Below are 15,267 nucleotides of genomic sequence, written 5' to 3' on the forward strand. Positions count from 1 at the left end.
AATAATTTGCTCTTTTTTTCTTGTATATTCAGTGCAGCCAGTGTATCTAAGGATAAAAAACGTTACAATAGCAGCTGCTGAAACATATGCCAATATCAGTTGGGAATATGAGGGTCCAGTTCATGAGAACATTTATGTTGAATATGGTGTGGCAGGCAGTAAGAAGACATTTCATTGAATTCTTTTAAATGTATTATAATAATAGAAAAGGATCCAGTATTGATTTGCTTTTCTAAAATTATTTCTGGTTTTTAGGGCACAGATTTAAGGGGTCAGATTTTGTGGAAGTAACTTGTGTTTAACTCAGTACATAGAACATTGGCTTTTTGTATTATCTTAGGATTTCTGCCAAAAGCACTTACTAAAATTTTAATAGTCTTGTTTGACACAGCTTCCCTGTGTCCCTACAAGACATTTTAATGGTAAAGAAACAACAAAACAGACTGAATTAATTCTTTCTTTCTCTTCAGAAATTAGCAGATTATTTGCCCCATGAATACATAGCTTTTGGATTGTGAAAGGAATGTTTGCTCCTTTTAAACTAGTATTTTTTGATTCAAATAAATATACGTGGAACATACAGGTGAAACTCGAAAAATTAGAATATTGTGCAAAAGTTCATTTATTTCAGTAATGTAACTTAAAAGGGGAAACTAATATATGAGATAGACTCATTACATGCAAAGCAAGATAGTTCAAGCCATGATTTGTCATAATTATGATGATTATGGCGTACAGCTCATGAAAACCCCAAATCCACAATCTCAGAAAATTAAAATATTACATGCAATCAATAAAACAAGGAGTGTACATAGAACAATATCGGACCTCTGAAAAGTATAAGCATGCATATGTACTCAGTACTTGGTTTGGGCCCCTTTTGCAGCAATTACTGCCTCAATGCGGCGTGGCATGGAAGCTATCAGCCTGTGGCACTGCTGAGGTATTATGGAAGACCAGGATGCTTCAATAGCGGCCTTCAGCTCTTCTGCATTGTTCGGTCTCATGTCTCTCATCTTTCTCTTGGCAATGCCCCATAGATTCTCTATGGGGTTCAGGTCAGGTGAGTTTGCTGGCCAATCAAGCACAGTAATCCCACGGTCATTGAACCAGGTTTTGGTGCTTTTGGCAGTGTGGGCAGGTGCCAAGTCCTGCTGGAAAATGAAGTCAGAATCCCCATAAAGCTTGTCTGCGAAAGGAAGCATGAAGTACTCCAAAATCTCCTGGTAGACAACTGTGTTGACCCTGGACTTAATGAAGCAGAGTGGACCAACACCAGCAGATGACATGGCTCCCCAAATCAACACAGACTGTGGAAACTTCACACTGGACTTCAAGCATCTTGCAGTGTGTGCCTGTCCATTCTTCCTCCAGACTCTGGGTCCTTGGTTTCCAAATGAGATGCAAAAGTTGAGGACTTTGGACCACTGAGCAACAGACCAGGTCTGTTTTTCTTTAGCCCAGGTAAGACGCTTCTGACATTGTTTGTTGTTCAGGAGTGGCTCTGAGAAGAGGAATATAACATTTGAAGCCCATGTCCAGGATCCGTCTGTGTGTGGTGGCTCTTGATGCACTGACTGCAGCCTCAGTCCACTCTTTATGAAAGTCCCCAACACTTTTGAATGGCCTTTTCCTGACAATCCTCTCCAGGCTGCGGTCATCCCTGCTGCTTGTGCACCTTTTTCTTCCACACTTTTCCCTCCCACATAACTTTCTATTAATGTGCTTTGATACAGCACTTTGGGAACATCCAAATTCTTTTGCAATTACCTTTTGAGGCTTTCCCTCCTTATGGAGGGTGTCAATGATGGTTTTCTGCACAACTGTCAGGTCAGCAGTCTTCCCCATGATTGTGATTCCTACTGAACCAGACTGAGAGACCATTTAAAGGCTCAGGAACCCTTTGCAGGTGTTATGGCTTAATTAGCTGATTAGAGTGGGACACTTTGAGCCTAGAATATTGCACCTTTTCACAATATTCTAATTTTCTGAGATTGTGGATTTGGGGTTTTCATGAGGTGTACGCCATAATCATCACAATTATGACAAATCTTGAACTATCTTGCTTTGCATGAAATGAGTCTATCTCATATATTAGTTTCCCCTTTTAAGTTGCATTACTGAAATAAAGGAACTTTTGCACGATATTCTAATTTTTCGAGTTTCACCTGTATGAATAGAATTTTCCTAGTATGGTTTGGTTAGCAACATGCAAAACTGCTCACTGTGGAATACATTCTGTGTACAAGCAGTGTATATTTTAAACTACATTTAACTAAGGCATGCTGAAATACTTGTGAGTATCTGTAGTTTGGTATTCCTTCACTTGTGATATTCTGAGGAAGTTATATATAATTGCTGCCTCACTATTTATCTGCCAGTTTCCATGTGAGGAAATGGTTCCTAGTGGGTACACCTTTGCATAAAACTTCAGCTTTTTAGCAGTTCCAAATAAGATGCAAGCTTATTTTTGTGGTTAATAAAGAAAAGGAAGAACTTAGACAAACCTATAGTTTATAAAAGTTGATTGAGAATCTGTCCTTTTAATTGTGATTCCATTCTTGGTAAGCATAATTGATGTAAAGTATAACAAAATAAATAGAAAATGTTATCTATTATAATACACAAAAGATGCTTTAAAATTATTATCCCATCCAATTGCTTCTTCGTGCAATTTTGAGCAGAATAGCATGAAGAATAAAATATTTAGAACATACAGTAGTTCTCTCAATGCTCTGTCTTAAGAAAAAATATTTTAAAGATCAGTACCTGAACTATCACAAAGTGCCAAGATATCTCACCATAAATGAATGAATACAAATGCTGTGTTCCTAAAAAAAATTTATAGGCAAAGAAGAATTGAAAAAAGAAAGTGTTAATGGTTCTCGGAGCTTCTTTCTCTTAAAAGGATTAACACGAGGAACATCATATAAAGTCCGAGTTGGTGCTGAGGGTCTTTCTGGTTTTAGGAGCTCAGAGACTGTGTTTGAGACAGGTCCAGGTGAGGCACAATGTGCAATTCTGCTTTCCATTCAGAATTGTGATATATTAAGTGCTGGCATTTCAAAATCGTATCATATTTTCTTCACATATTTTAATGTCTTTTTTTGCCTCTTTAAAATTTGTAACTCAAAACTACATCAACTCGTTTTTGTTCACACAATGGGTATCCATGCCATTCATTTTGAGAAAAGACATAGTTCTCATGTCTCCTTTTTCAACGATGCTTTCTAATATTTTTTCTATATAGTATGCTTTTTCTTCATGATGAAATACAGCAATGTTTGAAAATAGTCAAGTTTGAATAAGTTAAACACTACTAGCAGTTTTTTCTAATGGTGGGGTATGCAAAACCTCTACAAAATGTAATGTTCATTGAATGTAAATAGTGTATATAGTATTGAATATTTTGTTCAAAGTCTTTATTGTGTCATTGTATGTCAGTTTTTTACATACTGTATGTTGCAACATAATATTTAGACACTCATATAGAACATATGAGAAATATTTGAATGGCATTTGTTCAGTGTCACATACTCTCAAAAAGCATTAGGGAGCAATATTTTTTTATTGTATGTCCTGCAGTAATCTGCAGGACTGTATGTTGATAGTCACAAGCCATGGATGGAACCAGTGGCAAAAGGGTGTCAGATTATCCACCCATTCAATTTTATTCTGTTTGATACTTGACTCTTTCCTCTTTCTGTCTGGCTTTTGCTCTGTCCCTAAATTGCAGGTTAAGACAATTGATAGAAAACTGAATTAAGAGCTTCATCATCTGGCAAGTTGCCCACCTCTGCTGAAAAACATGTAATTAACAGAAATGTATTGTAGTACATAGTGTTGAAATATTTTCATTCACTCACTATTTCATAGCATTATACTGCGTGGACACTGGTTTTTATAAATGGAATTATATCTCTAAATTTAATTTTGTAAAATAAATTACCATATTTTCCGGCGTATAAGACGACTGGGCATATAAGACGACCCCCTACATTTCCTGTTAAATTATAGGGTTTGGGCTATACTCACCGTATAAGACTACCCCTCTTCCAACGCACACCAAATAAAAATTAAAAAACATCAGATTTGATTTTAATATGGTAATTTTAATTCAAATGCTTATGACATGCAGGTGCTTAGTAGGAAAACTGTCACTTATAAACATAAGGCTGTTTGTCATCAAACATGTAAACATAAAACAGTGCAAGTGGATATAATAATAATAATAATAATAATAATAATAATAATAATAATAATAATAATAATAATAATAATAATAATAATATAAAAAGAAGAAGAAGAAGGAAGAAGAAGAAGAAGAAGAAGAAGAAGAAGAAGAAGAAGAAGAAGAAGAAGAAGAAGAAGAAGAAGAAGAAGAAGAAGAAGAAGAAGAAGTAGTCTAGTCCAACCCCCTGCTAAGGCAGGAAACCCTATACCATTTCAGACAAATGGCTGTCCAGTCTCTTCTTAAAAACTTCCAGTGTTCACCACTTCTGGAGGCAGGTTGTTCCACTGGTTAATTGTTCTGTCAGGAAGTTTCTCCTTAGTTCTAGGTTGCTTCTCTCCTTGATTAGTTTCCATCCGTTACTTCTTGTCCTGCTTTCAGGTGCTTTGGAGAATAGCTTGACTCCCTCTTCTTTGTGGCAGCCCCTGATTCCAGCAACCATTCCCTATTTTCCTAATTCACTTTTTCACTTTTCCTAATTCACTCTAAAGCTTTCCCTGCGCAGAGCCTTAAGTAACACAAGCTGCCTGCAATTAGTGCAGGTTCGCATCCCACCAGGCTCAAGGTTGACTCAGCTTTCCATCCTTCCGAGGTAGGTAAAATGAGGACCCAGATTGTTGGGGGCAATAAGCTGACTTTGTAATAATGCTGCTTGGGGGGCGGGGGTGAAAGCCCTAATAAACAGGCATATACACAGAATGAAGGCTATTGCTAAGCACATTGATTTGTGCTTTAAATTGTAAGCCACCCTGAGTCTTCAGAGAAGGGCAGGATATAAATGGGATTTTTTAAAAAAAGACCAAATGGGAGATCCGCTCCAGTTTTTCCAGCCAGCCCGCCCAGTTCCTGAGTCAAATGTGTCCTTAGAGCTAAGCCACTGCTCTGGCTGCTGGCTTCCCCACCTGCCTTTCAAGTTGGGATATACTACAGCTGGTCTTCAACTTTAGAAGAAAAGACGCCCAGACCCCAGCCTGTAAAAAATCACAGACTGCAGCTTCTTCTCCAATTGGTCCCGCTTTCCCTGCGCAGACTAAATGGGAGATCCGCTCCAGGTTTTCCAGCCAGCCCTGTCCGTAAATTTTCAGCACCCGGCGTATAAGATGACCCCTGACTTTTGAGAAGATTTTCATGGGTTAAAAAGTAGTCTTATACGCCGGAAACTACGGTATCAGGAATGGTCCAACACCCCTAACTTAAATGATGTTTTAGATCAGTAGCTTCATGTGCTCGTAGCAATGTATGTTGGTTGTTTGATATGTGAAGAGAAATGCAAGATGCTGTGTCAGAATCCATTTATATCACATTCATAAATGTATGTTTAAAACATTATCTCCCCCCATATGGATTCTGCCATCTCCCGAGGAAGGAGGAGCATATGTGGATTCAGCCTGCCTTAGGTTATTTCAAAGACCAAGGAAACCTTTTGAACTGGGGGGATCAAAAGGGAGGGTTAGAGAAGAAGGTATCTGGCTTGTGTTTTCTTTTAATTCTGGAGAGGAAGAAGGCAATAACCATAAAGATTCGAAGTTCCTTTTTTTCCCCACAAAAGGGATGACACGAAGTAGAAGGATGGGGGCTGACCAAATGGGGTTGAGGGAAGGGGGGTTGAACCAGGTACCCTTTATAAAATTTCAATTTGTAAAACAATACTAAGTCCTGTCTTGTATTCCCACAACCGAGCATGTCCTAGTAAAGATTCCTTTTGGACTAGAACTGACTCCAAGAGTTTTTGTCTTCCTAAGACGTGGTTTGGGGTGGGTCCTGACATGCTGTTCTGCAATTAATGTTTCTTCTGTTTGCAAAAAAAAAACCTGGCATGAGAAAAACCCTTGCATTCAACATCTAAATATTATTTCAAGTATTGGGTTAGATCCAAGGCTTATAACTTATAGATAACTTTATAAGCTGAAACATGTCATTGTAGATAAAAATTTCTGAACCCTCTTTACCTCACAGCATTTTTATTCTTGAAATACTATTTAATATGTTTGGGTATTTTTTTCTGCATGACAATACAACTCCCCAAACTCTTTGTACTCTGTTAACACTGTTACAGATGTCCAACTTACAGGATGGAAAATAGAGAGGAAATTTGAAAGAGTGGCTGGGTGACAAGGATCAATAAGCCAACATTGGAATTATCATGGCAGTATTCCTCTAAATATTTGAATAGGCTTGGCACATTTTTAAAAAACTTATTTTTCCCTAAACCCATCAAAAATCTAAGCCTTGGAAGGATTCAATAGTATCTCAGCTATACAAAAGCCTTAGATTCTGTCAGTTCTGTATGTATCAAATTATATAAAATCCAAGCTCCTTTAAATTACAATAATTTGGATATCACATTTTCCTTGTTGATTAGAACTGACTGATATCTAGCTAAACCCACTCATTTTTTTTAAATCTTCATTTGAATTTTGTAGATGTATTTCATGACAATAAAATAGAAGTTCAAGAATCTTCCCGTCTTCCTCAAACACATTCTTTCTCTGAAATTTGCATAAATTTGAGGGTTTTCCCCCCCCCCCAAAGTTTTATTATTGGAAAGTGGAAGTGACAGGAGTGTTTTACGGGCCATTCCCTCTCTAGTCAAACCATATTATTATACCAGAGGAAGATAAACTGTTGCAGAGGAGGTTGACTAATAGGAAAGAATCAATAGGAATCAGTCCTACCTCTCTTCGGTAGTAGAATCTTTTCACCAACATTCAACTCTGATTCTGAATCTAAACAAACAGCTATTTCCTTAACTCTTAACAGGAAAAAACCATTCTATGGCTTCTGAAAGTATTTCTGTTTAACATTTACTTTAGCAATGATTTGATTTAAGTACAGTAGAATAAATTCATATGACTCGCCTGTATTAGCAGCTTTTGTATTTTTCAGAGAGAATACTCTATGGATTTGAAGCAGTCTATATATGTAGTGCACATAGTTATGCAATTTAAATAGTAGTGGCTTATAGAACTCTATACGTCTTTATCAGAATATACAGAAATAAAAAACTGGAAGCTGTGTAAGTTGTTATTGTAGCTTATATATTAGTACAGTATATGTTAAGCATGTATTGTTTTCCATAGTTGGCATGGCATTACATACTGCATTTGAATGTAAAATGTATATGTCTTCCTTTAATTCCTGACATTGTATTTTTAACTGCATGTTTGGAAAAGCTCAAATAGCTCTAACCTATTAAACATTCCTTGTTCATATTATGCTATTTAAAGTTTGCGTTTTAAAAGACAAACCATTTTTTCTCAAAAAAACATTTTGTTCTCTTTGTATTCTATAAAAATATGATATCCCTTTTCCAAATGCATAAATATGAACAATTCATAAATATTATAACTATATTAGAAATTCTATTGTACTCTTTTACATGAAAGTAAATTTAGTGCAACTGGTTCTATTAAATGAATTAAATTGCCTCTAAACCATAGATTTCTGAGCAGAAAGGAAACTGACTACATACATTTCCTTATTTAGTGCATGAAGAAAGCTCCTTTAAAATGTTTGAGAAAATTTCCAGGGTAATTATTTGTACATTCAACTATGGGTCAAAGGACAATTCTCAAACCACTGCCACAAATGTTTTTATTAGAAAAATAGGGCAAGTATAAGGGGAGAGGATACTTATTTTTACACATTTAGTATTTTAAATGCAAATATCTACAATTCAACAATACTACCAAATTATCAAATGTTTTTAAAAGACCAAAATATATTGTTTATAATTGTGATGTAAATTAATTCATAAGAATGCAGAACTGGTACGAATAAATGCCTCTTTTTCATTCTTAGCAAAGGCAAGTCGGCAAGTTGACATTGCTACTCAAGGATGGTTCATTGGTCTTATGTGTGCAGTTGCTCTTCTCATCTTGATTTTGCTCATTATTTGTTTCATAAAGAGAAATAAAGGTGGAAAATACCCAGGTAAGTTTTGGATCTTCTGATTTAATTTTTTAAAAAGAAAATGTTCATTTTTATTTAAATTTAATATTTCTACTACTGCTGCTAAGATTCAAAATATAAGGAATAAGTATGCTTGACTTTATTACTGGTAGTCTTCAGGTTACAACCATTCATTTAGCAACTATTCAATGTTAGTGGGGGGGGGGGGGCAGGACAGTTTCTTGGAGTTCTGGCCATCACAGTTAAGTGTGTGAGATTCTGAGAAAAGCAATGGAGAAGCCAGTAGGTAGTCCGAAATCATATTCACATGGACTATGATTTAACAACAGTCTTGAACTGTTGTAATTTCATTACTAAGCAATGCAGTGATTGCTAACAAAGAATTAAAGGGAGACAGATATGATCATTTCAAACTTATTTGTTCTCATCAGTCAGCCATACCCTTCTGAGATTCGAACCTGGGCCGATTGCACATTAGGCAATTATTCTAACCATTAGGCCACTGGCTCTTTCTCACTTTGTTAGCTGAGAAGCAAGGGAGATATGTGTTAAGTGTTTGTTAACATATATGTATGGCATCTTTAAAGGTCCAATTTTGCATATTTTAGTGAAAGAAAAAGAAGATGCACATGGCGATCCAGAAATACAACCTATGAAAGAAGATGATGGAACTCTTGGTGAATACAGGTATTACTATTTTTCTTATTAATCATACTATCTTGGATTTGAAGATAATAATCTTAAGACTTTCTATTCAAATCATTTAACTTAAGAGTTTATCATCCACCATCTTCAGATATGATGCCATATGAACATTTTAGATGCTGACTGTTTTACTAAATGACTTTTCAGTCCAGATACAAAATATATAAATCAATATGTTAAATTATCAGACATTTAATAATTTATTTAATTTTAGCAAATAATTCAGCTTGCATAGCAGTGGTATTATGACAAAGCATAGATAATAGGAATACACTTGAGTATTACTATTAATATACAAATTTATTCAAATGAATAGAAGTAGTAGAGTTTTGCATTTGCTAACTTTTAGCTGGTCACTTTATTTTTTACCATATCTTTATATCATTCTTGCTGCAATTATTCATGTGTTTATGCAGAAATATATTATGTTTATCCTGGCCTTAGCCCTCCATAAAAGACCAGAAAATGACTGAAAAATCTTGAGCATATACATTATAATCATAAAATCCAGATCCAAATTATTATATTAAAAATCCAGTACTTAAACAAATTTGGATTCAGCATTTTACTTCATTATATTTGGTAAATGTGCTTTCAATGTGACTTCGGGCAGAAATTGATACATTCATCTCTTCTATTTATAAAGAAAAATATATAAATGTTATCTAAATGTCCTAAACTAAATTTATAGTTTGTAGTAAAAAAATACTTGATATTTGCCTTGGAATAAGCATGTATTTTGTTTGAAAGTAATAAAAGTTAACATTATATCATGCATGCAACTCAACATATATGAAAATCATCAGTCTAGATGAAATGTGTTGTCTGTCTTCAAATCTATTCTATCAAAAACAAAAAATATATAAATACATGCCTTCCCCATAAATTCATTGACGGAAGCTACTTATAGTATTAATAATATATAATTTAATTTGCAGAACATTTGATCTTTTCAAAATAGCAAGTTTAGTTAAATCAGAATTATTTTGTTGTTGTTAGCTGCAAAGTCATGTCCGACACATCGCGACCCTATGGACAACGTTCCTCCAGGCCTTCCTGTCCTCTACCATCTTCTGGAGTCCATTTAAGCTCACACCTACTGCTTCAGTGACTCCATCCAGCCACCTCATTCTCTGTCGTCCCCTTCTTCTCTTGCCCTCAATCTTTCCCAGCATTAGGCTCTTCTCTAGTGAGTCCTTCCTTCTCATTAGGTGGCCAAAGTATTTGAGTTTTAGCTTTAGAATCTGGCCTTCTAAAGAGCAGTCAGGGTTGATCTCCTCTAGGACTGACCGGTTTGATCGCCTTGCAGTCCAAGGGACTTGCAGGAGTCTTCTCCAGCACCACAGTTCAAAGGCCTCAATTCTTTAGCGCTCAGCCTTTCTTATGGTCCAACTTTCACTGTCATACATTGCAACTGGGAAGACCATAGCCTTGACTATACACACTTTTGTTGACAGGGTGATATCTCTGCTGTCTAGATTTGCCATGGCTTTCCTCCCTAGGAGCAAGTGTCTTTTAATTTCTTGGCTACAGTCCCCATCTGCAGTGATCTTGGAGCCCAGGAAAATAAAATCTGTCACTACCTCCATTTCTTCCCCATCTATTTGCCAGGAATTGAGGGGGCTGGATGCCATGGTCTTGGTTTTTTTTAATGTTAAGTTTCAACCCAAGTTTTGCACTCTCCTTCTTCACCTGCAACAAGAGGCTCTTTAGTTCCTCTTCACTTTCTGCCATTAGAGTGGTATCATCTGCATATCTTAGGTTGTTGATATTTCTTCCGGCAATCTTAATTCCAACTTTTGATTCATCTAGCCCTGCCTTTCTCATGATGTGCTCTGCATATAAGTTAAATAGGCAGGGCGACAGTATACAGCCTTGCCGGACTCGTTTCCCAATTTTGAACCAATCAGTGGTTCCATGTCCAGTTCTCACTGTTGCTTCTTGGCCCACATATAGGTTTCTCAAGAGACAAATAAGATGGTCTGGTACACCCATCTCTTTAAGAACTTGCCACACAATAAAAGGCTTTAGCATAGTCAATGAAGCAGAAGTAGATGTTTTTCTGGAACTCTCTAGCTTTCTCCATGATCCAGCGTATGTTGGCAATTTGATCTCTAGTTCCTCTGCCTCTTCGAAATCCTGCCTGTACTTCTGGTAGTTCTCGATCCACATACTGTACTGCTGGAGTCTAGCTTGTAGGATTTTAAGCATAACTTTACTAGCATGAGAAATGAGTGCAATGGTGCGATAGTTTGAACATTCTTTGGCACTGCTTTTCTTTGGAATTGGAATGTAAACTGATCTTTTCCAATCCTGTGGCCACTGTTGAGTTTTCCAAATTTGCTGGCAAATTGAGTGTAGCACTTTTACTGCATTGTCTTTTAAGATTTTGAATAGTCAGCTGGAATACTGTCACCTCCACTAGCTTTGTTGTTGCTCAGCTTTTCTAAGGCCCACTTAACTTCACATTCTAGGATGTCTGGCTCGAGGTCATTGACCACCTCATTGTGATTATCAGGGACGTTAAGCTCATTCTTGTATAGTTCTTCTATGTAATTTTGCCACCTCTTCTTAATCTCTTCTGCCTCTGTTAGGTCCCTGCCATTTTGGTCCTTTATCATGCCCATTTTTGCATTAAACGTTCCCTTCATCTCTCCAATTTTCTTGAAGAGATCTCTGGCCCTCCCTATTCTATTGTTTTCTTCTATTTCTTTGCACTGTTCATTTAAGAAGGCATTCTTATCTCTTCTAGCTATTCTCTGGAATTCTGCATTCAGTTGGGTGTATCTTTCTTTTTCTCCCTTGCCTTTCGCTTCCCTCCTGTCCTCAGTTATTTGCAAAGCTTCCTCAGACAACCATTTTGCTTTCTTGCATTTCTTTTTCTTTGGGATGGTTTTGGTTGCTACCTGTTGTACAATGTTGCGAACCTCCATCCATAGTTCTTCAGGCACTCTGTCTATCAGATCTAATTCCTTAAATCTATTTGTCACCTCTACTGTATATTCAACAGGGATATGATTTAATTCATACCTGAGTGGCCTAGTGCTTTTCCCTACTTTCTTCAGTTTAAGCCTAAACTTTGCAATGAGAAGCTCATGGTCTGAGCCACAGTCAGCTCCTGGTCTTGTTTTTACTGACTGTATAGAGCTTCTCCATCTTTGGCTGCAGAGCATATAGTCAATCTGATTTCTGTGTTGACCGTCTGGTGATGTCCATGTGTAGAGCCGTCTCTTGGGTTGTTGGAAAAGAGTGTTTGCTATGACCATCATATTCTCTTGACAAAATTCTATCAGCCTGTGCCCTGCTTCATTTTGTACCCCAAGGCCAAACTTGCCTGTTATTCCGGTTATCTTTTGGCTTCCTACTTTAGCATTCCAATCCCCCATGATGATAAGGACATCATTTTTTGGTGTTAGTTCTATAAGGTGCTGTAGGGCTTCATAGAACCGGTCAATTTCATCCTCTTCAGCATTGGTGGTTGGGGCATAGACTTGGACTACTGTGATATTGAATGGTTTGCCTTGGATTTGAACTGAGATCATTCTGTCATTTTGGGGATTGTATCCCAGTATTGCTTTTCCTACTCTTTTATTGACTATGAAGGCTACTCCATTTCTTCTGAGGGATTCTTGCCCGCAGTAGTATACCTGATGGTCATCTGAATTAAATTCACCTATTCCTGTCCATTTTAGTTCGCTGATTCCTAAGATGTCGATGTTCAGTCTTGTCATCTCTTGTTTGATCACATCCAGCTTTCCTTGATTCATGGATCTTACATTCCAGGTTCCTATGGAGAAAAAATCTTTACAGCATCAGACTTTCCTTTCACCACCAGACATATCCACAGCTGAGCGTCCCTTTGGCTTTGACCCAGTTGCTTCATTCTTTCTGGCGCTACTAGTACTAGCCCTCTGCTCTTCCCCAGTAGCATATTGGATGCCTTCCGACCTGAGGGGCTCATCTTCCAGCGTCATATCGTTTTGCCTTTTGGTACTGTCCATAGGGTTTTCATGGCAAAGATACTGGAGTGGGTTGCCATTTCCTTCTCCAGTGGATCACGTTTTGTCAGAACTTTCTGCTATGACCTTTCCATCTTGGGTGGCCCTGCACGGCATAGCTCATCGCTTCATTGAATTACGCAGGCCCCTTCGCCACGACAAGACAGTAATTCATGAAGGGGTCAGAATTATTAAACAGTTATATTATGTTGGTTTTGCATTTCCTGCAATGCAATTGAAATGTTTATCTTTTATTTATAATTCAGTGTATTTTTTCAGCTTTAAATTAATAATTATTTGATAGTATATATTGTATATTGATTAGTTGTAAACACTAAGCATCTGGCTGACCCTGGCTTATTCCTTAAAGCAATGTCAGTCCTCTTAGTATTTGGATGACCTATCACTAGGAAATCCCAGAACTGTAGATTAAATTGGAAAATTAAATTTGACTGGAAAAAACCTCTTTATTTTCTTACAATTTTTCCCAAGAGTTCCAGTATTTTGAACTTTTTCCCATTACTTAAGAATCATTTCCCATGCAATAAAAATGCAATATTTATTGAAGCAGACCTTGTTTTTGCCAAAGTAATGTCTAAATGGTCTAATGGGGAAGACAGACATCCTTAGACTACTAAAATTGTAATTCCATCTCTTTTTTAAATGGTCAGAGGAGAAATAGGTTGATTGATAGTCTGAGATTAGTAATATAAACTTCATCACAATCATAGACCAGCTTTAATACATAAAAATATATCAATTTCCCCATAATACATGAAAACCACAATAACGGGAAAGAAAGAAGAAAAAAAACCTTAGGGTTATGGATAGATTGCATTTGTGTTGGACAACATTTGTTGTTTTTCATAGCAGCTATATGGAATTATAGTACAGTAACTGTACTGGTGCAACGTCTGAGCTAGTAGCTGCCTCATACAAGCTGGACATGACTGTCAGCAACTAGAGAAAACCAGCAAAGGTAATTGGGCCCCAGCAGGGCGGAGTGCAGGGCGGTATGGGAAATTAAGGGTTTATGGATGGTATGGGGCTTGAAGCAGCATTTGTCAGTGGAAGCAGGTCTTACAGTAGTGGCCAAAATTGTGGAAACCTTTTGGGAAAAGTGTATTTTTGAGGTTGTAAAACGTAATAAAATTACAATAGTGGCCAAAACTGTGGAAACTTTTTGGGAAAAGTGTGCAGTAGAAATGCCACCTTTGGTTAAGTTTCCACCAATTTTTCTTCTAATTGGCCTTGTTCACTTAATAACACTATTTTACATCACTTTCTGGGCAATCAGTCAACTCTTTGCACCATTACTTTAATTTTATTACGTTTTACAAGCTCACTAAATGAAAGAACACAAAAAAACCCAACCAACTTGATAGTGATCACATAACACACTGACAAATGTTCTCCTCTCAGCTTCAATACTGAATCCTACTGTGATCTAATTGGCTCATTGCCAAAACAAGATGACACCTGATGGGCTCTATAACACTCATGCTCATTGGCTACAATCAGATTAAGGAAAGCTACTTAATATCAACCTAAACAAGTTGTGCTTCCTTTTTCTGGTTATTTGGCTATATATGTTTTCATAGAATACAGTACAGATAATTGAACAAACTTTGTTGAATTACATTCTTGATTAAATTATCTTTCCATTGATATATAATTTTATGATACTACTCCCCCCAAAAATTGGTGTTATTAGCCATCAAACCTCAAAAATACACTTTTCCCAAAAGGTTTCCACAATTTTGGCCACTACTGTAAAATAATGATGCAAAGAGTTGACTGGTTGTCCAGAAAGCGATGCAAAATAGTATTATTAAGTGAACAAGGCTACAGTTATAAAAAAATTAGAAGAAAAATTGATGGAAACTTAACCAAAGGTGGCATTTCTACTGCACACTTTTCCTAAAAGGTTTCCACAATTTTGGCCACTACTGTAAGTAGAGCCTTGGGTCGGTGGCAGTTGGCTGACTGGGATTGCTGAACACCCTGAGACAGTCCAGTCTAGTTCTGCTGCCACTGCAAGGCAGCCAAAAGTGTAGCTGGGGCGGGGTTGGGGAGCTGTAATGCCCCTGAGGTTATAAATGCAGGCAGGCTGCCAAGAACCCAATTTTTTTTTTTTAATTAAATTTATTATTTAAAAACATTGGACACAGTACCAGCGAGCTGACAAACCTTTTTGTCTACAATGTTTAAATATATATATATATACATGTATATATGTACATCAAAAATACACTTAAATACACTTAGATTACAAATCGGTGAAATACCACAATATTTAAAACAGTGAGCTAGTCTGTAAAACCTAATAGAGACCTTTATTAGGAAAATTTGGGATTGCGCTGAAATGGACAGATTAACTTTGGAATTAAAGAATAAAGATCAATCAGACTATTATAGAAT

The 15,267-nt window shown here is 36.8% G+C and overlaps 1 protein-coding gene across 1 annotated transcript in view; it reads left to right on the forward strand.

Annotated features, from left to right (window-relative positions):
- NRCAM (neuronal cell adhesion molecule) overlaps positions 1–15,267 on the forward strand; it is a gene marked incomplete at its 3' end in the record, with an annotated part of 181,743 nt that overhangs the window by 148,567 nt on the left and 17,909 nt on the right. Inside the window, exons 23-24 of the mRNA XM_083365234.1 lie at positions 8,033–8,164; positions 8,752–8,830. Of these exons, the coding sequence (XP_083221360.1) occupies positions 8,033–8,164; positions 8,752–8,830 (211 nt within the window). The remainder of the gene's footprint in view (positions 1–8,032; positions 8,165–8,751; positions 8,831–15,267) is intronic.

The sequence above is a fragment of the Vipera ursinii genome, assembly GCF_947247035.1.
Source record: "Vipera ursinii genome assembly, chromosome: 6".
NCBI classification, from domain to species: domain Eukaryota; kingdom Metazoa; phylum Chordata; class Lepidosauria; order Squamata; family Viperidae; genus Vipera; species Vipera ursinii.